The 27,728-nt window shown below is 41.8% G+C and overlaps 1 protein-coding gene across 1 annotated transcript in view; it reads left to right on the top strand.

The window, feature by feature from the left end:
* Positions 1–1,992: 1,992 nt before the first annotated feature.
* Dbct (Dihydrolipoamide branched chain transacylase E2) overlaps positions 1,993–27,728 on the top strand; it is a 30,525-nt gene continuing 4,789 nt past the window's right edge. Inside the window, exons 1-8 of the mRNA XM_076199398.1 lie at positions 1,993–2,116; positions 10,755–10,960; positions 11,121–11,296; positions 11,836–11,996; positions 12,131–12,263; positions 22,307–22,452; positions 26,354–26,557; positions 26,649–26,840. Coding sequence (XP_076055513.1) covers positions 2,036–2,116; positions 10,755–10,960; positions 11,121–11,296; positions 11,836–11,996; positions 12,131–12,263; positions 22,307–22,452; positions 26,354–26,557; positions 26,649–26,840 — 1,299 coding nt within the window. The 5' untranslated portion in view covers positions 1,993–2,035. The remainder of the gene's footprint in view (positions 2,117–10,754; positions 10,961–11,120; positions 11,297–11,835; positions 11,997–12,130; positions 12,264–22,306; positions 22,453–26,353; positions 26,558–26,648; positions 26,841–27,728) is intronic.

Here is a 27,728-nt window from a genome sequence, read left to right as displayed (position 1 = left end):
CCGTAGTCTCTATGTAGTGCACTACGTGGTGTTTCACAGTCGTGGTCGTGGAGTAAGGTTGTGTCAAGGCAGGAAAGGTCCTGAGAAGAGAAGTAAACTTGCTATCGGCACTGACGGTTGAAAGCTGGCTACTTACTCCGGTTGTTGGCCTGGCGTTGGAAGACATCGATGTAAGGAGATCGTAGAGCTAGCGATTTTTGATATCGATCAGGAGATCGAAGTGAATAAAAAAAAATCTGCGCCAAGAATTGGTTGGGAAACTGCTGCAACGTAGAAGGTCCACTCGAAGGATCGGCGAAGGTTGAGTTCTAGCTGAAGTGTCTTTCTCTTGAAAACGGGTATCTTGGTGCCGTTGGCTGCGTAGAAATATGACATCGGCGGCAGTGAGTGCTGGGTTGCTGTGGCAAGCAGGACACTGACTTCAGCTCCGGTATCTATGAGGTATGTGGTGTTTGAGAATGGATAAAAAACGAAGAAAAGTTTCGATGTATGTTGGCGAACGCTATGCGCCGTTATCGTTCGCCCATCTTGTTTAACGGTGCCGGTGAGAAGGTGCACGGCTGTGCGCATTTCTTCGCATCTTGTCCAAAGCGACGATTGTAAAAGCAGACGCCAGTTGTTTGCTTGGGTCTCCCTCTGGATATAGACCTGGAGCGGTTGCGGTGGTATCTTGGTGGCGGGAGTCGTCTGTGAAGACTGGAAACCTGCTTTTGGAGGGCGCTGACCTGGAGGGTGAGTTTGGAGACTAGCTCGGTTAACGCCTGAGTCGGCGAGCTTGGCGATGGTAGGACGCGCAACTGGTACCGAAGCCATGAAGTCATCAGCGAGCGTGGCTCTTCGAGTGAGAGCTTGTTCTTGGCGCTGAAGAGGTTGCCTTGGGTGGTTGGTGGCAGGCGCTGGTAGAATAGGTGGAGCAAGATCAGGCGCGGATCTAGGAACAAAGTTTGGGGGGGGCCCGACGGCAGAATTTTCGGTTGTTTAACGAGCATTAGCATTACCGTTTCACCCACTCACGGGATTCTTATTTGTTAATAACTGGCGGACTGACCTAAATGAATGGGCATAACCATCTGCTCTAGGTGCCAGTGTTTCTCTTCGGATTCAAATGAGAGAGGAATTTTGTATCTTATCAAAACTTTATTGAAAGTAAGAAATTAATAGCTAGAGACCTAGAGACATTAGACCTCAATTTAAATGTAGAATATATATATAAGACAGTAAGCATTATACTTTATAATATTACCTATAATAGTAGCCTTAAAAGTAACATGCAAAGGGCCAAAGCCAAAAGGGGGGGGCCCGGGCCCCCTGGGCCCCCCCCTTATATCCGCGCCTGGCTGCAAGATGGACTTGTCGAATGCTGCGTATTTGTCTCTGAGCAATCGCTTCATGCGTCGCAGCAAGTCGGACGGTTTCTTATTTCCAAGTTCTTCTTTAGAGAGGAGCTCTTCAAGACGGTCCGGAACGGCTTGATTCAGATATATGGGGTACCGGATGTAGGTGCCTTGGAGATAGTGTCCGAAATCTGGAGGAGTACGTCAGGTAGTAAGAGGCCACAAACATGTGGAAAGTAACTACACGTGTTAGCTATAGAACATTATAACTTCACATTTTTAGAATAGATGTTTACTTTATATAGTTAAGTAAGGTGGATTTGTCATCCCACCTGGCCAACACGTAGTGTCCGCCTCCAATTTTCCTCAGCCTTTACTGAGAAGTTTTGCCCGCCTGGACGTCCTGGATTTTCTTCCAATTTGGCTAGGAATTTATCCAGTTGTTGCTTGAATGAATCCACTAAGCAACACGTTTTATCTCGGACCTCTCTTGGAGAGTTGGAGTGCAGATTAAGTTTAGGGAAGACAAATATAAATGTTAGTATACAAAAATATCAAATTTTACTACTTGTCATTACATTTATTATTTTTATCTAGTTCATATTCAATAGATATATTTTCAAGTAATTTAGTAGGACTATAATTCAATATTTGGAAACTGGTACTGTATGAGGCTTCTTTCCACAACATAGCAGTCGACAATGGCTACGTTTGTTATTCGGCGTTACACGACGAAAAGCTGCCAACTGTTTGTAACACAACGCAGAACATTGGGAAGCAGTGTAAGAATTTCTCAGACGTGGAGTTAATCTTAATGATTATAAGCAGAATATTTATGCTTTTTCAGACAACTTCATATGTTGTGCCTAGGAACTGCAAAGTGGCCTTGAATAGTCTTATGCAAAGTGAGACGTTTCTATGTTTCCTTACCATGATATTTATCATAAGTTAACTGTTGGGTTTATTGCAAAGGGGATGACCTGCATATGGTCATCAGCATTATAGTTATTAGTGTCAATACCATTTTATTAAAACCAGAAGTCTGTAACATAAGTTTTGCCTTGGGTTAGCTTGTGTAGAACTACTAACTAGCTTTGAAATTTTGGTATTCCATTCGTATTGATTGATTGTGATTGGCATATAATTTGGTTCATTACCCGTTCAACGAATAGAAGTATGAAAATATTTTAGATTATGGTGTTTTTACTCAGAACTTGTAGCATTTTCCACTTATGCTAGTACTTCAAGCTGTTTACCACCTATGCTGTTGCATTATAATTCTAATGCAGTGTTTCTCAACCTTTCAAGCTATATGGACCCCTTCCATCCATTTAGATGTTCTGGGGGTCCACATTTTAGCAGACATGAGGTGGGCCATGTATGAGCAGCGTCAGGGCTACGGCCAAGAGAGCTCTGGGATTCCTGTGCAGGAACCTCAAGAAATGTAAAGCAGATATCAAAATTCTTGCTTATAAGACACTTGGTTATTATTTTAGTCGTGCACACCTAGACAACATAGCATTAGAAAATTGAATATTAATTTTGTAAATTATAATGCATGAACATAATATGTGATTTTCTTGGCAGAAATAAAAAACAAATAAACTTTACTACAAGCAGATTTACTAATAAACGAAGCCGCAAGGATCCGGTACGGATACCATGTCAATCCAGTCACTATCAGACGATGGCTTTCACGTTGTGGACTTGGTGTTCTCCAACTCCAGGTGACATTAATAAGTGCTCTTACAAAGGGAATAGGGCTTCCTTGGACTTTATGAGAGAACATGGGGTTCTGCCATTGTCTGCTAATTGCCTGAGGTACAATGATAATCAGGCCGTCGGCATCTGTGACGATGATGACAACCTGGATGATTGTTAGAAATTGAGGTACCGAATCACTAAACATTGGTTAGGTTAGAATAGACTAATTTATCATCCTTTCATTTCTTCGACCTCGGCACTTATCATTGTTAGAAAATAGGTTGTAGCAACTTTTTTGTTATTGATTTCTGCCAAGAAAATCTCATATTATGTTTATCTATTATAATTTAGAAAATAATTAATTTTCAATTGCTATATCGCATAGGTGTGCACAACTAAAATTTTACCTACACTTGTTTGGTCACACTTAGAGTATTGTGACACCGTCTGGGATCCACACACTAACAAGGACAGAAATTAGAGTCCACACAAAATAAATTAGCAAGATTGATGAAATGTGATGACAGACACCCTATATCGGTCACTAAGAAAAGAATACTGCCACCAAGTATTTCCACTTGGATCGAAAGAGGCGAGAAGAAAGGGATGGGGAGTGGGACTAGGCATCCTTCTCCTTGTAGCCCCACAGGGGACATTCCTAAATGAAAAAAAAAAGGCATAAGAGGGTCTGGGAGTTTTCGGAACAGTACCCTAAGGTTTGGGTCTTTTAGTGTGCGTGGATGTGGAACAGATGAGAGTAAAAGGGAAGAGATAGTATGTTTGTGAGAAGAAAGATGGATGTGTTGGCTTTAAGTGAAACTAAGTTGAAAGGCAAGGCTGAGTGTAAGTATGGGAGTGAAAGTGGGAGGTTATCAGGAGTGAAGAGAGGGCAAGGGAGGGAAGGGGTGGCTATTATAGTAAGTGAAGAGATAGGTAAACATGTAGTGGAGTGGAAGGAGGTTTCCTCAAGGATAATGTGGATAAAGGTGAAACTGGGAAAGGAGATGTGGGTCTTTGTAAGTGCATATGGGCCTGGCAGTGAGAAGAGTGTAGAAGAAAGGGAGGCCTTTTGGATAGATTTAAATGAGTGCATAGAGGATTTAGGGAGAAATGTCAATGTAATAGTACTGGGAGACCTTAATGCTAGGGTAGGAAATGGTCCAATTGATGGAGTGGTCGGGAAATGTGGAGTTCCAGGATAGAATCGTAGTGGAGAGTTGATGGTGGAAATGTGTCTAGAGAGTTGATGATAGCAAATACAGTGTTTCGGAAGAAAGTCAAGCATAACACAAGGGAGGATGGTGGATGTAAGGGTGGTAGATAGAGCGTTGATGGATTATGTAGTGGTAAATAGGACTATGATAGGAAGAGTTAAGGATGTACATGTGCTAAGGGGAGAGGGTGGGGGAATATCAGATAATTTTTTGGTGGAAGGTAAGTTGAGAGTGGAGGATAGATGGAGAAAGAGGAAAAGGACAGAAGGTAGGGAGGTGCTTAGAGTGAACTCTTTAAATGAAAAGGAAAAGGAGAAGGAGTACAAGAAGAAGCTGAAGGAGGAGTGGGAGGGTGTGAAGGGTAGAGTAGAGCTAGATGTGGAGGAGGAATGGGGATGGTTCAAGGAGGGAGTTAGAAAGTGTGCAAGGATGGTGTGTGGAACAAGAAGGACAGGAGGAAATAGAAGGAAGGGTAGTGAATGGTGGGATGAGGAAACAAAGAAGGTTGTAGAAGAGAAGAAGCGAGCTTTCACAGATTGGTTACAAAATAGGACGAGGGAGTCATATGAGAGATACAAAGAGAAGAGAAGTAAAGCAAAAGGTAAAGGAGGCTAAGAGGAGAGCAGATGTGAGGTGGGGTAAGAGTTTGACAGAAAATTTTGAAAGTAATAAAAATGTTTTGTAAAGAAATTAAGAGAGGAAGAGGAGGTGAATCAAGTAGAGAAGAAAAGCTAAAAGGTGCAGATGGAGAGATGATAATGGAAGAGAAGGAAGTAAGGGGAAGATGGGCAGAATATTTTAGGGAGTTGCTAAATGTGAAGGAGGATAGGGAGGGAAAGATAGTTGCAGTGGGAAATGCTAAGAAAATGAGAGTGATGAGTGAGGAAAATGGAAGAGAAATAAGGAAGGATGAAGTGAAGGCAGTTATTAAGATGATGAAAGCAGGTCAGGCACCTGGTCTGGATGGATGCCATGCAGAATGTCTAAAAAAAAAAGGAGGTACAGTGATGGTGGACTGGTTGGTGAGGTTATTTAATGTTTGCTGGAGAGAGGGTAGAGAACTGGAGGACTGGAGGAGTGCCTGTATAGTTCCACTTTACAAGGGAAAAGGGGACAAGTGTGAGTGTAGTAGTTTCAGAGGGATTAGCTTGTTAAGTGTAGTTGGGAAGGCTTATGGGGGGAGGATCTTGATTGAGAGGATTAGGAGAGGAACAGAAGGAGTAATTGGTGAGGAACAGTGTGGATTTAGGACGGGTAGAGGTTGTGTAGATCAGATCTTTGGGGTAAGACAAATATGTGAGAAAGCTATAGGAAAGGGGAAGGATGTATTTTGGGCTTTTATGGATATGGAAAAGGCTTATGATAGGGTAGACAGAAAAGCACTGTGGGAGATGCAGATATATGGGATAGGAGGAAAGCTTCTCGGAGCTGTCAAGAGTTTTTATGAGAGTAGTAGAGCTTGTGTCAGGATTAGAAATGGAGAGAGTGAGTGGTTTGAGGTAAAGGTGGGACTTCGTCGAGGATGCGTTATGTCGCCCTGGCTGTTCAACTTATACATGGATGGGGTAGTGCGAGAGGTAAATGCAAGTGTAGTGGGTCAGGGATTGGAAATAGTTAAAGAAAATGGAGAAAAGTGGGAGGTGAGCCAGCTTTTGTTTGCTGACGACACTGCGTTTGTGGCAGGATCGGAGGGACTGAGGAAGTTGGTGACAGAATTTGGGGGAGTATGTGATAGAAGAAAGCTAAAGATAAATGTGGGTAAAAGTAAGGTGATGAGATGTACAAGGGGTGAAAGTGGCAGTAGACTGGAAGTGAGCATTAAGGGAGAGCAACTGGAGGAAGTGGATAGTTTTAGATACTTGGGTGCAAATGTGGCAGGAAAAGGTGGAATGAAGGTGGAGGTAGAATGTAGATTGAGAGAAGCGAGTAAATGCCTTGGTAGATTGAAGAGTGTAATGAGGAATAGACATTTGGGATTGGATGCTAAGAGGAGACTGTATGAAGGAGTGATTGTGCCAACAGCACTGTATGGGGCAGAAACATGGAAGATAAGAGAGAAGGAGTTTGAACGTGTTTGAGATGAGTTGTCTGAGAAGTATGATGGGGGTTACTAGGCTAGATAGAGTGAGAAATGAGGAGGTGAGGAGAAGAACGGGGTGGAAAGGGAGCTGGGAGATAGGGTTGATGAAAGAGTATTAGGATGGTTTGGACACATGGAAAGAATGAGTGAAGAAAGACTAGTAAAAGAGGTGTGGAGGGAGTGAACATGAGGGGACTTCTTAGGATGAGGTAGATGGATGGGGTGAAGGGGGCTTTGGGGAAGAGGGGAATGTCTGTTGAGGAAGGATGGGAGAGGACAGAAGACAGGGGTGAATGAAGAATGGTTGTATATGGATGATGTTGTGATGCATGAGGTGGAATGGTTGGGGGGATAGGGGGTGAGGTAGTATGTGTGAGCAAAATTTGATGCAGCCCAAAGGGATTTCTCTCCGTCTTCTCCTTTTATGCATGGGGGGACGGAGGGGGGGGGTCGCTGATTTAATGAAGCGGCCTTGCTGTGGATGTGCTGTGTCTTGCAACACTGCTTCTGACCCAGGGCAGTGGACAAGGTGCAGGGATGACCTGTCATCCAGGAGGTGCTAAGATAAGAGGGAGGGTGGAGGGGTGTGGAGTGTATTCAGGGATGGAATGGGTGGGAATGATTTTATGCCTTTTCTGTTTTGGCTGCCTCCCTTGTAAGGGGGAAAAAGCCTTGGTATGTATGTATGTATGTAAGACTTGAACCACTTGAAACAAGAAGATGAATACACAGACAACAAATGATGTACAAAATCACAAACAATTTAGTTGACATAAAGAAAGAAACTTATACCCAACAAATTCAGAGACAGTCACAACCTAAAATACCACACACAACAAAGAAGTACCAACATATTCAAATACTCATTTTTTCCCCTGCAGCAACATCCAAGAATGGAGTCATCTCCCATTCCATGTCCCACTCTTGATACTTTTAGAAATAGGATCACCCATCACTACCTCCCTCTGCTCAATGTAAAGGATTGTGGTACTTGCCCAGGCAACTGAAGCCCCTCCTGGAGATATATGCCATCTGTGTAGAGCTGGTGGCCGGGATGTTTGCTGCAGTTTGGCCCCCAATTCTTAGGGTTGGGGGATGGTCCCACGATGAAGATGCTGCCACACACCTGTTACACTACATAGCAGAACACCCATGCACACCAAGAAACATAAAAAATATATATATATATATATATATTACACACAAATCTCTTCCTCCACAACCACCAAATATCCTCCAGAAACATATTCATAATTATCTCACTGCTCCATTAACACACTAAAAGACAACACATTGTTGCATGCCAGACCTCCTGATATCCATCCTTCTGAATCCTCTCTCCCATGAAAGGACAGTGTCCACCTGGCCAGACTGCGGTGCAGCCACCACCCAGCCCTTCTAAGCTACCAGAAAAGACTGCATGACTGCATTGTGGATAACTGTCCAGGATGTAACATTTCACCCCATACTGCTCAACACATAATGGAAGACTGCATTATACACAATCACGCATGTAAACAACACAACATACATATACCAAAGGTTTTTTCCCCCCTTATAAGGGAGGTGGCCAAAAAAACAAAGACATAAAAACCACTCCCCTCCACCTTCTTATCTTGGCACCTCCTGGACAACACAACATACAGTCTATAAAGGATTTGTGGGAAAACCCCATTCTGGCCATGGCATTCCTTGGGGAGACAGTCTAGGGAATGACAGCAACAACAACTCAATCTAAATCCCAGTCCTGACCCTAATTCTGATCCCACCCTTAACCCTTAACCTAATCCCTATTCCCAGTCCAAAACCTGGCCCCAATCCTTAATTCTCCCACTCAACAACCACAAAGTGTGCTATTCTGGAGTGGCCCTCTGCAGATTCCCGCAAAGAAAAAAAGATAAAAGTACATACATACACACATATACCAAAGGCTTTTTCCCCCTTACAAGGGAGGTAGCCAAAAAACAAAGGCATAAAAACCACTCCCACCCATTCCATCCCTAACATACTCTACTCCCCTCCACCCTCTTCCCTCCCTCTTATCTTGGCACCTCCTGGACAACTGGTCATCCCTGCATTTCACCCACTGCCCTGGGGCAGCATTCATAGCAAGGCTGCTTCATTAAATTGACAACCCCCCACTTCATCCCCTCATGCAGAAAAGAAGATGGAGATAAATCCTTTCGGGCTGTGTCAATTTATTTCTCACACATACTCCCTCACCCCCCCCATCCCCTACCCACTCCCCCTCATGCATCACAGCATCATCCATACACAACCATTCTCCATTCACCAATATCTTCTGTCCTCTCCTATCCTTCCTCAACATCTATCCCCTCTTTCCCAATGCCCCTTTTGCCCCATCCATCCATCTCATCCTAGATTGACCCCTCATGTTCACTTCTTCCACCTCTGCCTTTCACACCTCTTTTACTAATCTTTCTTCACTCATTCTTTCCATGTGTCCAAACCATCCCAATACTCTTTCATCAACCCTATCTCCCAACTCCCTTTCCACCCCTGTTCTCCTCACCTCCTCATTTCTCACTCTATCCAGCCTAGTAACCCCTATCGTACTTTTCAGGCACCTCATCTCAAAACACATTCAAATTCCTCCTCTCTTCCTATCTTATGTCCCATGTTTCTGCCCCATACAGTGCTGTTAGCACAATCACTCCTTCATACAATCTCCTCATAGTATCCATTCCCAAATGTCTATTTCTCATTACACTTTTTAATCCATGAAGGCATTTACTCACTTCTCTCAATCTACATTTTACCTCCACCTTCACTCCTCCCTTTCCCACCACATTTGCACCCAAGTATCTAAAATTATCCACTTCCTCCAGTTTCTCTCCAGTCTGCTGCCACTTTCTCCCCTTGTACACTCATCACCTTTTACCAACATTTATCTTCAACTTCCTTCTTCCACACACCCTCCCAAACTCTGTCACTAACTTCCTCATTCCCTCCTCTGATCCTGCTACAAGTGCAGTGTTATCAACAAGCAACAGCTGGCTTATCTCCCACTTTTCTCCATTTTCTTTAACCATTTCTAATCCCCGACCCACTACCCTTGCATTTACCTCTTGCATCACCCCATCCATGTATAAATTGAACAGTCAGGGCAATATAACACATCCCTGAGGAAGTTCCACCTTTACCTCAAACCACTCGCACACTCCATTTCTAATCTTAACACAAGTTCTACTACTCTAGTAAAAACTCTTGACTGCTCTTAACAGCTTTCCCCCAATCCCATATATCTACAGTTCCTCCCACAGTGCCTTCCTGTCTATCATGTCATAAGCCTTTAAAAAAAAAAAAAAAAATCCGTACCTTTTCTTATAGCTTTCTAACATGTGTCTTACCACAAAAATCTGATTTACACAACCCTTACCTGTCCTAAACCCACATCCTCACTAATTACTCCCTCTGTTCCTCTCCTAATCTTCTCAATCAAGACCCTCCCATAAGCCTTTCCAACTGCACTTAACAAGCTTAACCCTCTGAAACTACTACACTCACATTTGTCCGCTTTTCCCTTCGTAAAGTGGAACTATACAAACATTCCTCCAGTCCTCCAGCACTCTACCCTCTCCTAGACAAACATTAAATAGCCTCACCAGCCAGTCCATCGGTACTGTACCTCCTTTTTTAAGACATTCTGTATGACATCCATCCAACCCAGGTGCCCTACCTGCTCTCATCATCTTAACAGCTGTCTTCACTTCATCTTTCCATATTTCTCCATTTTCCTCACTCATCAGTCATTTTTTTAGCACTTCCCACTGCAACTACCCTTCCCTCCCTATCCTCCTTCACATTTAACAACTCCCTAAAATACTCTGCTTATCTTCTCTTACTGCCTTCTCTTCCATTATCATCTCTTCATCTGCACCTTTACCTTTTCTTCCCTACTTGATTTGCCTCCTCTTCCTCTCTTAATTTCTTTTCAAATTTTTTTTATTACTTTAAAATTTTTCTGTCATACTCTTACCCCATTTCACATCTCGTCTTTGCCTCCTTTATCATATGCTTTATTTCTCTTTTCTTTGTACCTCTCTTATGATTCCCTAATCCTATTTTGTAACAAATCTGTGAAAGCTCTCTTCTGTTCTTCTACAACCTTCTTTGGTTCCTCATCCCACCACTCGCTATTTCTATACAGTGTTTATACAAGAATAAAAGTAAAAAGAAAGAAAGACCTCATTTGTATTGATGATTTTTATGATTATGTACTGATGAAAAATTGCAATGCCTTAATTACAAAATTTGACAATACAAGTATACTTGGCAGTATGTAACTAGTTGACAATGATATATTCAAGTGAATACTAAAGTATTCTTCTTCCTGTGAGCCATGAGTCTTTTGCAAAAGATCTGGGGCACCGTATTGATTGATTGTCTTTTTCAAAACAGGTGTGTAGAGCAGCCACAAGATGCCATGGCTTAACAGAAAACACAAGGCCAACTCTCTTTGAAATAACTGAAACATTACCAAAACCAGCCCTCAACTTTCAACAGGCCTCAAATACTTTCCACACGTCAACAGTCCATTATGAAGTTGTTCCTTTCCTATTGGCAGACATTGGTGAAGGGATTAAGGAAGTTGTCATTAAAGAATGGTAGGTGCAAGAACCTGCTTTAAAACAGTAGACTATTTAGCCATTAATCTGTATAGTATAATTTTATATTATGTGATTTATCAGGTGATTATGAAAAATATGCATTTTTAAGGATTATTAAATTCAACTAATGTTTCAGATTAGCTAAATAATGTTGCAGGTTTGTTAATGAAGGAGACAAGGTAGCCCAGTTCGATAGTATTTGTGAAGTCCAGTCAGACAAAGCATCTGTCACTATAACAAGTAGATACGATGGCATTATTCACAAACTACATTATGATATAGATGATACTGCATATGTGGGGAAAGCATTAGTAGATATTGAAACATCAGGAGGTAAGTAGTGTGCAAGTTTATTGATTACACAATTATTTTATCATTGGAAGAGGGAGACATATTTCAATCTTTACACATATACATACATACATATACCAAGGGCTTTTTCCCCCTTACAAGGGAGGTAGCCAAAGTCAAAAGGCATAATACCACTCCCACCTATGTCACCCCCACCCACTCCTCCCATTCACCACCCTTCCCTCCCTCCCACTTTTCTTGGCTCCTCCTGGATGACGGGTCATCTCTGGATCTTAACCATTGCCCTGGGTCAAAAGCAATGCAACAAGCCACAGCACATCCACAGTAAGGCCACTTTTAATTGGTGACCCCCCCCCCTCTCCATCCCCAAATGCAGAAAAAGAGAAGATGTGGGAGAAATCCCTTCAGGCTGTGTCAGAATATCATTCACACATGACCACTCTCTTCAATCTTGACAAATATTGTTAATCTGCTTATGGTTATTGTTTGTTTTCATGTTATTTAAACAATGCTTTTTTTAAGAACATTTATGAACATTAACCCCTCACCCTCATGTATAGATGGTGACATTGAAACTGTTGGTGATGAAGTACAGGAGAAAGAGGCAATAGCTGTTGGGGGACTTCAAGAATCTGTGTCAATGAGTAGAGATGAGTTCAAACTTCCAAAGGGCAAAGTACTCACCACACCAGCAGTTCGAAGGCTGGCGATGGAGTACAAGGTAATATCATTTGAATTTGTCCTATCTAATGCATATTACATCAGTGTGATATTTAGTTGATGTGGTAAATTTAGGTATTATGGAGAGTTTCTAGATTTCAATAGTATTTGAATCTTAATTTTGTTCTGCAATAGATTGACCTAACAGAAGTTGAAGGCACTGGCAAAGAATCCCGTATCCTAAAGGAAGATGTTCTTCGTTTCATAGAAAACCAAAAATCTGGAGTTACACCTGCAAAACCAGCACCTTTGCCAGCACCCAGACCAGGTGAGAAATCACTAATATGTTGAGGTTGTGGGATTTTATTTTGTAGTTGTGTTGGTTATCAATCAATCCATTAACCTTGATCTTTCTAGCTGTTGGATAAAGAGTGTATACACCCAGTCTATCTTTATTAGAATGTTAAGTTGATTTAACAGGATCATTGTGTTGTATGTGATAGTATATGGTAAGAAAGTGTTTTAATATACTTAGTTGGAAAGAGTGCAAGAGTTACTGACAAGAGGATTCTTCCATTAGCCAGTGAAGGCTTAGGTCTCTCTTAGCTGAATAAAAATGTTTGACATTTGTCAGAATGTTCAACCAATCCATTGCTGTGGTTCTCACAAAAGACCTGTGGTCACCAGTAAACTAGCCATGTTTGTCCAACACAACCCATAACCCACTTGAAGAGATTGTGTTAATTCTGGAGTGAGTGTAGGTCAGTGCAGTAGTACAATAGGTAGTATTATTCTCATGTGGCTGATGAGCTGAATGTAGGTGCAACAATACAAATACAATGTCTTCGGAGTTATTTCTAAGAATCAGTCAATTGTTGTCTCAAGTTTCAATCAATTCAATCAAGCCATTGCCCCTGGTCTTTCTTGCAGAAGACTTGCAGCCTTCAAGTAATTACCAACATCTTCCATGCAGGACCATAAGCTACTCAAGGAAGATATATTATGTTGTCATTTTGGGATTGTTAGTATGAGACATTGTTGTATTAGTTGTTCTGTGGCCTCTGTGTGGTGGTTGCAGTTTGAATCTGTGTACAGACCTATTCTGTGTTGGTACTGTTGTAATGCTGGATGGACTGAGCATAGATGTGCCAGTGTTGTTTCTATCAGGTGAGGGAGGGTTTATTCTATTGGGCTTATCTGGGAGTGGTTGTTGGAGGACTGAGTTTGGTCGTCTGTCTTGAAATACTTGTTTAGTGATCAGAGTTTATATGTATGCAAAGAGAAGATTATATAAAGGGGTGATTGTGCCTACAACACCATATGGGACAGACTTGGAATCTAAGAGAGGCAGAAAGGAGAAGTTTAAATCTGTTTGAGGTGAAGTTTTGATATTGTTTATTTTGTCTTTCATGATGATTAGTTGTTACGTCAGGGCATCAGGAACTATGGTAACCTGTCTGTAGCCTGCCCTTTCCTGCCATTCTTGCTTTGCTATGATTCAAGTTATGGCTGTTTCTCACTCTTACCTACTCATTCACTTATTTTTTTATCATGCCCATCCAGATTGGATGTGATGTTAGGGCACTGGGCACTGTGATTCGCAGCCTTACAGCTTTCATCTTCCCACTATTCTTGGTATTGGAGTGTTCATCATTGTCATTTGGCTGAGGGCAGCCATATTGGATTTGTGTGGCTCAGTGAACAGAGACCAGGTGGCAGTGTTGTTGAGCCACTATGTGGAGTGCTGGATCTCCAGTATAAAGGAAGTGGTGAATGGAGCAAGTTTGGTCTATCAATGGTAGCAGAGCATAGTTATGGCTTCTTTTAAGTGCCCTCCTAAGTTTAATAATGAATTTGAATATGAAAATTGGAAAAAGGATATAAGCATATGGTGTGAGTTAACTGATTTAAATAAAGATAACCAGGCACTGGCCATATACTTATCTTTAACTGGCTGAGCTAGAATGGCATCTTCTGAAAGCGAATTAGTTCTGAAGCGTGAAAATGATGTAAAGAACATTATTTAGGAACTGGACACCTTGTTTTTGCCTGATAAAGGTTGTCGTCAATATGCAGTGTTTCATAATTTATATAATTTCAGAAGAAATGACAAGAATATTAATGAATATGTGAGTTTGAACACAGATACTTTAAGTTTGCACAGGAAGGAATGACACTAACAGAGTCTGTGATGGCTTTTATGCTTCTTGCTTCAAGCAGCTTGGCTGAGTGTGAGACTCAAATTGTGATGTCAGCAATCTCCGAAATCAATCATACCAATTTGAAATCTACTTTAAAACATGTCCTTGGTCAGCAGTTGAGTGTGCACTCAACTCAGGAATCAAATGTGGACATATATGCAGTGTCCCTCAAGCATTAAAGCTGAGCCTATTTTTTATGGCACTAATAAAGAGGTCTACTGTGCCACCTATGGACAGCGACCCCATAGATCATCACAGAGATAAAAATTTCGAAGACGAGGAAGAGGAGCAGCAATGTCAACACAAGTTGACTTGAGTGATCAAGGGACTAATCAAAGATTCAATCCTCTGGGTCATGTTGGCCACGTTTCACGATGTGTGATAAGTGATTCTTGTTACCATTGGGCTCGATGTTGTCCGCATGCATACAAGAATAATGAGATGTCATTTGGGGGTATCGATGAACGAGATACTGGTGGTAATATTGAGGAATATATGATACAAATGTCAGTATTTGTTGGATATGCCAGTGATGAAAATGTCAGACTAAGATTATGCATTTAGTCAGGGAGTCTCAAAATTGTGGTAAATTGGATACTGGTTGTCCTACTACAGTTAATGGTCAACAGTGGTTGGATAATTATTTGAACAACCTGTTTGATGAAGAGTTGGCCATGGTGAGAGAAAAAATATCTAGCTGTACATTCACATTTGGTGATGGTGTAACCTATAGGTCCATTAAGCATGTAGTATTTCCATGTTGGATTGGAGGTGTGTGATCGGAGCTTTCAACCGATGTTGTTGATAGTAATCTTCCACTTCTGATTAGTAAACAGTCCATGAAAAGAGGAAAATGGTTCTTGATTTTGGTAAGGATTCAGTGAAGATTATGAATAAATGGGTGAAGTTGAAGGTAGCATCATCAGGTCACTACATGTTACCACTGTTCTTGTGACTAGAACCAGAGATCCAGAATGTGTTACTGGCTTCAATGGATAGCAGTAAAACTGCTTTAAAACTTCATCATCAATTTGGCCATCCAGGTGTGGAGAGATTAATAAGGATACTGTGAAATGATGAAATGTTGGAGAGGGACATGGAGAAGCAGATTAGAAATGTTACTGAAAATTGTGAAGTGTGTATAAAGTATAAGCACCCAAAACCTAGACCAGGTGTCATTGTGCAGATGACAGAGAAATTGAATGAAGGAATTGCAATGGATCTGAAAAGGGTACGACAACATCTGTTTCTAATCATAGTAGATCTTGCTACAAGATATTGTGTGACATCAGCCATCACCAACAAGTCTGCTTAGACAGCAGTTGGCAATGTCTTCAAAAACTGGATTTCATTGTTTAGTGCTCTGATAAAACTTCTCTCTGACAATGGACTTGAATTTAATAATAGTAACATGAGAGAACTTGGCAATCTGTTTGGTGTTAGAATTTTAACCACTGCTGCAGAAAGGTCCATGGAGCAATGCACATGTGAATGATTGAATTGGTGACACGGTGCTAAATGTGTTGGAGGATATGAAGTGTGATATCGATGTAGCCTTGGCTTGGGCAGTGTCGGCCCATAAAGTATCGGCAAATAATTTCGGCTTTAGCCCAAACCAATTAGTATTTGGTTTCAATCGTGCAGTGCCATCTGCCACCAGTAGCTCCTTGCCTGCCCCTAGAGTCAGTTTCTGGCTTGGATATTGTGTGACAAAACTTGAATGCTCTGCACTCGGCTCGAAGAGAGTACCTCAAAAACGAATCTAGTGAAAGGATCAAGAGAGCCTTGCATCATAATGTGCACACAACAGAGATAAGTGACCTTCACAATGGCAATGAGGTGTACTTTAAGTGTAATGATGATCAGCGATGGCATGGTCCGGGCATAGTTATTGGCAGGGATGGCAAGCACATTCTAGTTGTTGTTGTTGTTCCCTAGACTGTCTGTCCGAGCAGTCCCGTCTCCCCAAGGAATGCCACAGCCGAAACTGGGTTTTCCCACAAATCCTTTATAGAGTGTATGTAGTGTTGTTTGCGTGCATGATTGTGTTTAATGGTATGGGGTGAAGTGTTACATCCTGGGCAGCTGTTCACAATGCAGTCATCCAGCCTCTTCTGGTAGATTAGAAGTGCTGGGTGGTGGCCGCACCACAGTCTGGCCAGGTGGACTCTGTCCTTTCGTGGGAGAGAGCATTCAGAAGGGTGGATATCAGGGGGTCTGGTATGTAGCAGTGTGTTGTCTTTCAGTGTGTTAATGGAGCGGTGAGTGATATGATTATGAATATGTTTCCGGAGGCTGGTATTTGGTAGTTGTGGAGGAAGAGAAGGGAGTATCTAGACTGTCTGTCGGAGCAGTCCTGTCTCCCCAAGGAATGCCACAGCCGAAACTGGGTTTTCCCACAAATCCTTTATAGAGTGTATGTTGTGTTGTTTGCGTGCATGATTGTGTATAATGCAGTCTTCCATTATGTGTTTAATGGTATGGGGTGAAGTGTTACATCCTGGGCAGCTGTTCACAATGCGGTCATCCAGCCTCTTCTGGTAGCTTAGAAGTACTGGGTGGTGGCTGCACCGCAGTCTGGCTAGGTGAACTCTGTCCTTTCATAGGAGAGAGAGGATTCAGAGGGGTGGATATCAGGGGGTCTGGCATGCAGCAGTGTGTTGTCTGTCAGTGTGTTAATGGAGCGGTGAGTGATATGATTATGAATATGTTTCCGGAGGCTGGTATTTGGTAGTTGTGGAGGAAGAGAAGAGAGTATCTGTGTGTGATACAAACAGCGGCAACCTGCCCTGGCCACCGGCTCTACGCAGGTAGCAGGTTCTAGTTCATCATGGAGGTGTTGACGTCAGAACCTATATTTGCCGATGTCTCAAACAAATTGTTCTCAGACTCGTGGTGGATCATCCGTTGGCACTCAGGAGGCATTGAGGAATATGGAGGGCATATGTGATCAGGAGGTGGATGAGAATTCAAAGGGGTTTGCTTGATCTGCATCAACATCTGAAAACACTGAGAAAGTAGATAATAGTGGTGAGGTACAGGAGATATAAGGTCAAAATGATATTGTAGGCAACTGTATTACCAGAGAACTCTTGAGGAGAAACAAGACCATTTAAACTGTTAGTGGGGCAAAGGATCCGAGGACTGAATGAAAAAGCTGGTGAGTACATGTCTGGAAGAATAGTGAGCAGAGGAAGTAAAGCTAAAGGAAAATAGAAAAATTGGTTGAACTTCCATAAGGATTCTGATGTTAGCAGAGTGTGTTGATTTTTCGAAAGTTGCAGAATTGGAAGTGGTCCCTGATGAAGTAGTTTTACTCCAATAAAGAAGAGATAAAAGCAAAGGAGCAGGAAGTACAAAATTGGCAAAAAAAAAATGTTTTGTAAGGAGGTGGAGGACAAAGGACAGGAATTGATATCTGTGCAGTGGGTTATTACAGAAAAGGTGAAAGATGGAAGCCCTATATTCAAGGCACGCCTTGTAGCAAAGGGTTTTGAGGAGGACACATCCAGCTTTAGGAAGGACTCCCCAGCTTGTTCTAAAGCAGTGGTTCCCAAACTAGGGGACACGCCCCCCTAGGGAGGCGTGAGGATACAAGGGGGCGTGAAGTCATCTGCTCAAAAATATTTGTTTAATTTGAATAATAAAATAATTCAAAGAACAAATATATGCTATCACATACATGCAAAGTATAATTATGGCAGTCACTCCAACCCGTTTTTTATTAAGTTAGTTCTCCTCACATGTTTTGGACACGTCACTGATACCAACCACAATTTGCTAATATTCAAACTTTTTTTTTTTTGTACCCTTTGAAACAAATGTTTCATTTTTAGTTACTTAGAAAAATGTCTCTGGAATGTACTATTATTTGTTTGAGTGGCTTTCATTATTAAAATTTAATATAAACAGAAATCTGTTTTCCTGAACAATGCTAAGAAATAAATGCAAAAATCATTTCACATGAACAAAAGAGGGAGTGTGGGCATGCGGGTCTACTGGAAGCAAAAAGGGGACATCAGGTAAGATAGTTTGGGAACCACTGTTCTAAAGAATCTATCAGATTGGCTTCGGGAATGGCTTCTGTATTTGGTTGAGAGTGTCACAGCCTGGATCTGAAGTCAGCTTACCTTTAAGGCAACTACATAGAGCAAGAGGTTTACTTGTGTCCTATCACAGAATATTACAAAGGATTACAAAGGCGGAGCATGCCGACAGGAGACCTTTTGGTCCATATCTAGGTCGGATGCAAAAAAAAATCATAATAAGATAATAATAAAAAAAAAACTATGATAATGTATGCAACAAATTATCAAATATTATAGTGGTCAGGTTTGGAGACTGAAAAAGATGGTGTATATTCTGTGTTCAGCAGCAAGAGCGTGGTACTTGTCTGTCAAGAGTCAGCTACTGATTCTGTCACCTGAGATATGTCCACTCGAATCACCTTGTTTTCTTGGTATTATGGTGGTGAACTTCATGGTATCATATGTGTATATGTGGATGATTTTCTCTGGATGGGCACTGGGATGTTCCAGGAGAAGGTTATTGATGTTCTTCAAGGAGAGTTCTGTATTGGGAGCACGGCATCATCATAGGTTTGGAAGTGGGCACTACAGCTGAAGGTATAATGGAAGGCCAGTATAGCTATGCCGGTCTGCTCACACCACTGAGTTGGGGACGTTGTAGTTCGACAGCTAAGTCCATTGAGCTGTCGGACAGTGAGAAGGAAGAATTCAGTGCTCTGATTGGTCAACTGAGCTGGATAACTGCACAAATGAGACCTGACATTGCCTTTGATGTGTGTGAGCTGAATACATACATACATATACCAAGGCTTTTTCCCCCTTACAAGGGAGGCAGCCAAAAAGGAAAAGGCATAAAATCATTCCCACCCATTCCATCCCTGAATACACTCCACACCCCTCCACTCCCTCTTATCTTAGCATCTCCTGGATGACGGGTCATCCCTGCACCTTGTCCACTGCCCTGGGTCAGGAGCAGTGTCGCAAGACACAGCACATCCACAGCAAGGCTGCTTCATTAAATCGGCGACCCCCCTCTCCATCCCCCCATGTATAAAAGGAGAAGATGGGGAGAAATCCCTTCGGGCAGCATCAAATTTTGCTCACACATACTACCTCACCCCCCATCCCCCCGTCCATTCCACCTCATGCATCACAACATCATCCATATACAACCATTCTCCATTCACTCCTGTCTTCTGTCCTCTCCCGTCCTTCCTCGACAGACATTCCCCTTTTCCCCAAAGCCCCCTTCACCCCATGGTGAAGGGGGCATTGTAAAAACGGACATTGTAAAAATGGACATTGTAAAAATACCAAAGTGGCTGATGCTGTGGGACTTAATAAAGACTATCAACCGAGTTATGGATAACCATTTTTGTTTGCTGTTTAGAAAGCTGTCAACTGTAGAGGACTGTATTATTTGAGTGCTTCTCAGATGCTTCCTTTGGGAACCTATCTGATGGTGGCTCCCAGGGAGGATTTGTGATTTTTCACAAGGATGGGGAAGGAAGATGCCCAATTTATTGGCAATCAAAATTGCACTGAGTGTTGAAATCAGCATTGTCTGCTGAGACCCTGGTGCTTGTTGAGTGCGCTGAGGGTGCTTTCTGTTTTGGACGGATTATCAGAGACATTGTCAAATGCCAGACCTTAGCTGTACAGTGCTTGGTTGACAACAAGAGTTTGGTGGAGGCCTTGAATTCTTCTCATGGTGTGGAGGATCATTGTCTTTTCATTGACTTTACACTGCTGAAGGATATGTTGTCGCCTGGTGAGATTAACTCTCTTGGGTCAGAACCTCCGAGCAACTTGCTGATTGCCTTACTAAGAGGGGGTCCTCAGTCTAGCATTTGTGAGCAGTCCTCCCTAGTCAATAGGTTTCCTTGGCTTATAAATACTTAAAAAAAAAAAAAAAAAAAAAATATATATATATATATATATATATATATAAGATTGAGTATTGTTGGGGGTGTTCATTGTTGTCATTTGGCTGTTCAGTGAACAGACAGGTGGCAGTGTTGTTTAGATGCTATGTGGAGTGCTGGGTCTATCACCTGGTTTATTATTAGTCACTTGATAGATTTGTGTCTTTATGTGATTAAATATGATAATCAGCTTGAGAGTCATAACCTGAATTAAAATTATCACCCTAAATTGTTCACTTCGGATATTGTGTGCCAATAGTATGGGTTAACTGTACATGTGAAAGTTTGAATTGCTCTTGTAAACTTGCTAGTTACATGCATACATTTACCAAGGGTTTTTCCCCCTTACAAGTCAGGTAGCCAAAGTCAAAAGGCATATTTCCACTCTCACCCATTTCATCCCTACCCACTCCACTCCCATTCACCACTCCTCCTTCCTTCACTTCCTATTTTCTTGGCTCCTCCTGGATGACAGGTCATCCCTGCATCTTGCCCACTACCCTGGGTCAGAAGCAATGCAGTAAGACACAGCATATCCACAGCAAGGCTGTTTCATTTAATCAGCAAATGCCCCCTCCATCCCCTCGTGCAGAAAAAAGAGAAGACTGAGAGAAATCCCTTCAGGCTGCATCAAAACATCATTCACACATAACCACTCCCATGCATTACAGCATCATCCATACTCAACCATTCTCCACTTACCCCTATGTTCTCCCTTCATCAACAGATATTCCCCTCTTTCCCAATGCCCTATTTACCCCATCCATCCATCTCCTCAGTTGACCCTCCTATTCACTTTATCCACCTCTGCCTTCTACACTTTTCTTACAAATGTTTCTTCACCCATTCTTTCCATGTTTCCAAACAATCCCAATACTCTTCCATCAAGCCAGTCTCCCAACACCTTTCTGTCCCTGCTTTCCTCCTCACCTCTCATTCAATCCAGCCTAGTAACCCCTACCATACTTCTCAGACATTTCATCTCAAACACATTTAAGCTCTTCTTCACTTGTGTTCCATGTTTCTGCCCCCATTTAGTGCTGTTCACACAATTGCCCCTTTATATAATCTCTTCTTATCATCCATTTGCAAATGTCAATTTCTCATTACTTTTTAATCCCCTGAGGCATTTACTTGCTTCTCTCAGTCTGCATTCTACCTCTACCTCCACTCTTCCATTTCTTGCCACATGCACCCCCAAGTATCTGAAGCTATCCACTTCCTCCAGTCTCTCTCCCTTAATATTCTTTTTCGATATGCTGCCATCCTCTCCCCTTGCATATCACATCACCTCACTTTTACCCACATTTACCTTCAACTTGCTCTTGCACACCTTCCCAAACTCCATCACTAATTTCTTTAATCCCTCCTCTGATCCTTTTACAAGCACAGTGTCTTCAGCAAACAACAATTGGCTTATCTTCCATTTTTCTCCATTTTCTTTAACAATCTCCATTACCCTTTCATTTACTTCCCACACCACCCCATCCATGTACACATTGAACAGCCATGGTGACATGACACATCCCTGGTTAAGTCCCACCTTTACCTCAAACCATTCACACACTCCATTTCTAATTCTAACACAGGCTCTACTACTCTCATAAAAACTCTTGACTGCTCTTAACACCTTTCCACCTATCCCATATCTGCAAACCCTCCCACAGTGCCTTTTCCAAATCCCTAAAGGCCCAAAAAACATCCTTACCCTTTGCTAAAGCTTTCTCACATATTTCTTACTACAAAAATCTGATCCATGCATCCCCTTCCTTTCCTAAATCCACTCTGATCCTCCCCAGTTACTCCCCCTATTCTTCTTTTATTCCTCTCAATCAAAACCTTCCCATAAGCCTTCCCAACTACACTCAAGAAACTGAAACTACTACATTCACATTTGCCCCCATTTTCCTTTAAAGCAGAACTATACAGGCACTCCTCCAGTCCTCAGGCACTCTACCCTCTTTTAGACAAACTTTAAACAACTTCACCAGCCAATCTACCATCACTCTACCTCCCTTTTTTAGACACTCCACATGACACCCATCTAACTCAGGTGCCTTGCCTGCTCTCATGTGTAGTATTAAGAGTTATAATGGGGCTTAAGAACAGGCCAGTAAGCTTCAACATGTATAATACTTGTTATTTATAATGCACATTTGTAACTTGCTATACTTGGATTGTTTCTCGGCTCTTAAAACTTGTTATTTTTGTTTGCAGTTACCATCAAAGCTCCAGCTGCACAACCAACTCCTCCAAGACAGCCAATTCTTCCACCATCTATGCCTGTAATTTTGGGCGAAGACAAAACAGAAGCAATTAAAGGTTTTAAAAAGGCAATGGTCAAGACTATGACAGTAGCAATGGTGAGATAGTGCTTCTTTTGCAGTACAGTAATTTATGTTGAATTCAGCCCCATCCCTTATACAAGTTTCTTATGGACTAAAGTCTCAAGTCAGCATGTAATTTATTGAATTGAAATTGCTGTTATGCAGAATGGTTGATACTTATGGTGTAGGCTGTCCTGCTGACTCATGAAATATGTTCTTGTGCATATTTATACCCGAAAGTTGAGATTAGAGAATAAGAAATTTTGTAGTAACTTGGGGCCCAATTTATTATGATTAATCATTACAAAAGTGTTCTATACTAAACAGCCTAGTTTGGTTCTGGGTCCTCCACCAATTTTCCCCCAAACTAATGTACCTAGAAATAACCTGGAAACAGAAATATTCTTGTTAACATAAACACATGTGATTACTGAAAAACTGTTAAGAAAAGGTTGACCATAACCACTTGTAAAACCTGTGCAGTGAGTGCAAAACTATCAGAGGTAAACAAACTCAGTTGACATCCTCAACATCACACTGGCAGATGAACATGAATGTGGCAGTGGTTTTCAGCATTAAGTTGCCATACTTCCCCATCACTTGACTCACAAAACTAGAGATGGTCAAAAAAATTATGAATTGAGACAATGTTACATACCAAAGGCCCTTCCCTGTAAAAGGGGGTGGCTAAGTCAAAGCACATACCTACTGCATCCACATTAACCTCTTCAATATGAGTCACAATCTCTCATGCACATTAGGCTGCTTTATGCACAATGATGCATCACAATACGTGGATTATAAAATATAAAGTTACGGCTGTTATACTAGTTCTCTTTCTCCCAGAATGTTTATAACCAAAGAAAACATGATCAAGCTTGTTCACAGAATACAGGAGTCACTCAGCTACAACTACAAAATAAATATAATGATGATGCCAAATCTGGCATCCTTGTATACCCACTCACATCTCCTGACACCTACATAGGCATCATCATATTCTAAAAGTTATTTAATCATCTTCCCATTTCAGCCCCTAGTGGTTGAAGGCACATTCCTGTCCCCTGCCACACTATTCCTTGGGAAGTGAACCCATTATAAAAGCAAAAGAGGAGAAAGATTTGGGAGTGTTGATAAAAAACAACCTGTCACCTGACAGACATATCAGCAGGATTGTGGGAGAGACATATGGACTACTGCAAAATATTAAAGTGGTGTTTCACTATATGGATGAAGAGATGATGAAAAAAATAATCAAAATCCAGATATGTCCAAGAACAGAGGGAGTAATTGGTGAGGAACAGTGTGGATTTAGGATGGGTAGAGGTTGTGTAAATCAGATTTTTGTGGTAAGACAGATATATGAGAAAGCTATAGGAAAGGGGAAGGATGTTTTTGGGGCTTTTATGGATCTGGAAAAGGCTTACGACAGGGCAGAGAGGAAGGCATTGATGGAGGTTTTGCGGATATACGAGATAGGAGGAAAGCTTCTAGGAGCTGTCAAGAGTTTTTACGAGTGTAATAGAGCATCTGTCAGGATTAGAAATGGAGAGAGTGAGTGGTTCAAGGTAAAGGTGGGACTTCGTCAAGGATGTGTTAAGTCACCCTGGCTGTTCAACTTGTACATGGATGGGGTGGTGCGAGAAGTAAATGCAAGGGTAGTGGGTCAGGGATTGGAGATGGTTAAAGAAAATGGAGAAAAGTGGGAGGTGAGCCAGCTGTTGTTTGCGGACAACACTGCGCTTGTGGCAGGATCGGAGGAGGGATTGAGGAAGTTGGTGACAGAGTTTGGGAGAGTGTGTGAAAGAAGAAAGCTGAAGATAAATGTGGGTAAAAGTAAGGTGATGAGATGTACAAGGGGTGAAAGTGGCAGTAGACTGGAAGTGAGCATTAACCACTTCCACGGTGACGCCTATGTAGGCGGCATGAGGAGCAAGTGGGTACTCGATGTTGCCGATGTAGCCATCTTGATTATATTTATTGTAGTCGTACCTACGTAATTTTCATTCTCTCTAAAATGGCTTCATCAGTTTTCTATGGTTATCAAAATACACAGGTGAAAGAGAACGAACGATTGAGCACTGACTTTATTTTTTATAATGCAATTATTATGACCCAACATCGCACATCGGGCAGCTAATGCTGTCAGACGTGCGATGTGCCCTGTAGTGAAGAGGTTAAGGGAGAGTGACTGGAGGAAGTGGATAGTTTTTGATACTTGGGTGCAAATGTGGCAGGAAAAGGTGTAGTGGAGGTGGAGGTAGAATGTGGATTGAGAGAAGTGAGTAAATGCCTTGGTGGATTAAAAAGTGTAATGAGGAATAGACATTTGGGAATGGATGCTAAGAGGAGACTGTATGAAGGAGTGATTGTGCCAACAGCACTGTATGGGGCAGAAACATGGAACATAAGAGAAGAAGAGAGAAGGAATTTGAATGTGTTTGAGATGAGGTGTCTGAGAAGTATGATGGGGGTTACTAGGCTAGATAGAGTGAGAAATGAGGAGGTGAGGAGGAGAAGAACGGGGGTGGAAAGGGAGTTGGGAGAAAGGGTTGATGAAAGAGTATTAGGATGGTTTGGACACATGGAAAGAATGAGTGAAGAAAGACTAGTAAAAGAGGTATGGAAGGCAGATGTGGAGGGAGTGAACATGAGGGGATGTCCTAGGATGAGATGGATGGATGGGGTGAAGGGGGCTTTGGGGAATAGGGGAATGACTGTTGAGGAAGGACGGGAGTGGACAGAAGACGGGTGAATGGAGAATGGTTGTATATGGATGATGTGATGCATGAGGTGGAATGGGTGGGGTGATGGGGGGGTGAGGTAGTATGAGCAAAATTTGATGCAGCCCGAAGGGATTTCTCTCCGTCTTCTCCTTTTATGCCGGGGGGGACGGAGAGAGGGGTCGCCGATTTATGAAGCAGCCTTGCTGTGGATGTGCTGTGTCTTGCGACACTACCTTTGACCCAGGGCAGTGGACAAGGTGCAGGGATGACCTGTCTATCCAGGAGGTGCTAAGATAAGAGGGAGGGTGGAGTGGAGTGTATTCAGGGATGGAATGGGTTGGAATGATTTTGTGCATTTTTCTTTTTGGCTACCTCCCTTGTAAGGGGGAAAAAGCCTTGGTATATGTATGTATGTAGTATGGTCACCACACAGAGTGAAATATATAAGCAGGATTGAGAAAATACAAAGGGCAGCAACCCAACGGGTCCCAGGCGTGACAGGTAAACTATATAAGGAAAGACATATAACACTGGGTTTGTCAACTTTGAAAGATGGAAGAGAAAGAGGTGATATGATTACAGTATTCAGATCACTATAGATGCATTGTATTGACAGGAGAGATCTGATTAAAGATGGGAGGGCTTTACAAAAATCATGGGAGCAAGTTAAGAAAGACCACATGTCAAAAGGATGTAAAGAAATACAATTTTCCATTTAGATGCATAAATACATGCAATAGCCTAGAAGATGATAAAGCCCAAGTTCAAACAATACATGAGGTGAAATCTGAATATGATAATTGGAAATCAAGGATATAGATTAAGTTAGAACTGTATATGAATTTGAGGCTAGGTAGGATAAAAGATTAGAGAGTAGGAGATAGGATCCAATGAGTATTGCTCCTTTCATGAGCCAGATAACTGAGAGAATGATGAGTACAGGCCACATTTTGTTCAGTACAGTACAATGAATACACCAAAAATAAGGACATGCACAGAAGAATGGACCTCGCAGGCTGTAGTTTGACGACATCTGGGATGGAGGTTATGGTGTTAATGGGTTATAAAGATGTGCAGCAGGGAAGCTATTCTTTCTGACATCAGTCTTATTGGACCAAAACTTTCAGGTACCTGTCAATAGGTCCACATTGGTCTGTACCCTATCAAATATCCTGTATACATTTGTATATCTTATCACTTTCTTTTTTCAGAGTATACCTCACTTTGGTTACTGTGATGAAATTGATATGACTTCACTGGTTAACCAGAGGCCACAAATAAAGGCTGCTGGAGAGCGTCATGGTGTCAAAATATCCTACATGCCTATTTTCATTAAAGCTGCTTCAATGGCTCTATCTTATTACCCTGTACTTAATGCATCAGTAGATGCAAATTGCAACAATATTACTTATAAGGTAAGTATATAGCATACACTGTTTCTCTCAATAAATAATAATATATTTTCCCTCATTTGAGATTGTGAAAACTGAATTTTTTTTCTTCCAGGCCAGCCATAATATTGGGATTGCCATGGATACACCTGAAGGACTAGTTGTACCAAATGTCAAGGGTGTTCAGGGAAAAACAGTTATGGAAATAGCTGCTGAACTGAACAGATTGCAAGAAGCAGGTTCCAGGGCAGCTTTGAAAACAGATGAGATTACTGGGGGAACCTTTACCATCTCTAATATTGGAACAGTAAGTGGCTCAAGGAATTTTCAGTTTGAGTCAAGAAATAGGGAAAGAAAAGGGAGTGAAACCAGCAGTAAGAATGGGATCTTAAATATTAGGCTCTCAAAAAAGCCATACAGCTCAAAATAATTCTTTAAAAAGTTATATTAAGTTAATTCAAGCATGGTAACATTAACAGTTTTGTATGTTATTAGGTTGTCAATTAGTAATTTTGGGTGCAAAGTGAGACTACTAGTGTACATATTTCAGACACATTTCGTAATTATTAATGTTACAGCTTGAAAGTCATGTAGTAACCTACTTGGTTTACCAGATATAGTTTGGGTAATATTTTAAGAAATAAGAATAATTCATAGCAAAGACATAGGGTGGTTTGATGAGAGGTATTCTAATTTATATTGTGTTATAGTTGCTATGTAGAAGTAATCTTTAATGACAAAGTTCTGATTACAAGTATGACGTATGACAACAAAGAAAAACTGAAGTGTCCTACAAACACAAAGCCATAAGATTGATAACTGGCTGCACTGAAACAACAGTAGAGCTCTCAGATTCAAAATCCTCCTCATTGACCAGCACCTGAAATTGGTAGGCACACCTTTGCAAGAACCCTTGAACACATGGGTTGATGGCGCAGTGGTAGCGATTGCAACTGCTGTCACAGCGGTCCAGATTTGAATCCTGTCCAGGGCTGAAATAATTTCAGTATAACTGCGTTGCGAGTCGTTACTCCAACTCTTGTGGGCAGGGAGGTGGTGGTGTGTGTGCGTGTTAGGTGACAGTATTACCCATAGATCAGTCTTACGAGGTCTGAGCTCTTGTCCAGGAGGTTAATGGCTGTCGAATGCGAGTCCAAGGCGTGATCCAAGACCACGGTGAACCACATCCATTCCT

Source organism: Oratosquilla oratoria, chromosome 16, assembly GCF_046742065.1.
Source record: "Oratosquilla oratoria isolate Oo_2021 chromosome 16, ASM4674206v1, whole genome shotgun sequence".
Taxonomy (NCBI): domain Eukaryota; kingdom Metazoa; phylum Arthropoda; class Malacostraca; order Stomatopoda; family Squillidae; genus Oratosquilla; species Oratosquilla oratoria.
The sequence above is the reverse complement of the archived record's forward strand: the minus strand, read 5'-3'. Positions and strand labels throughout refer to the sequence as shown.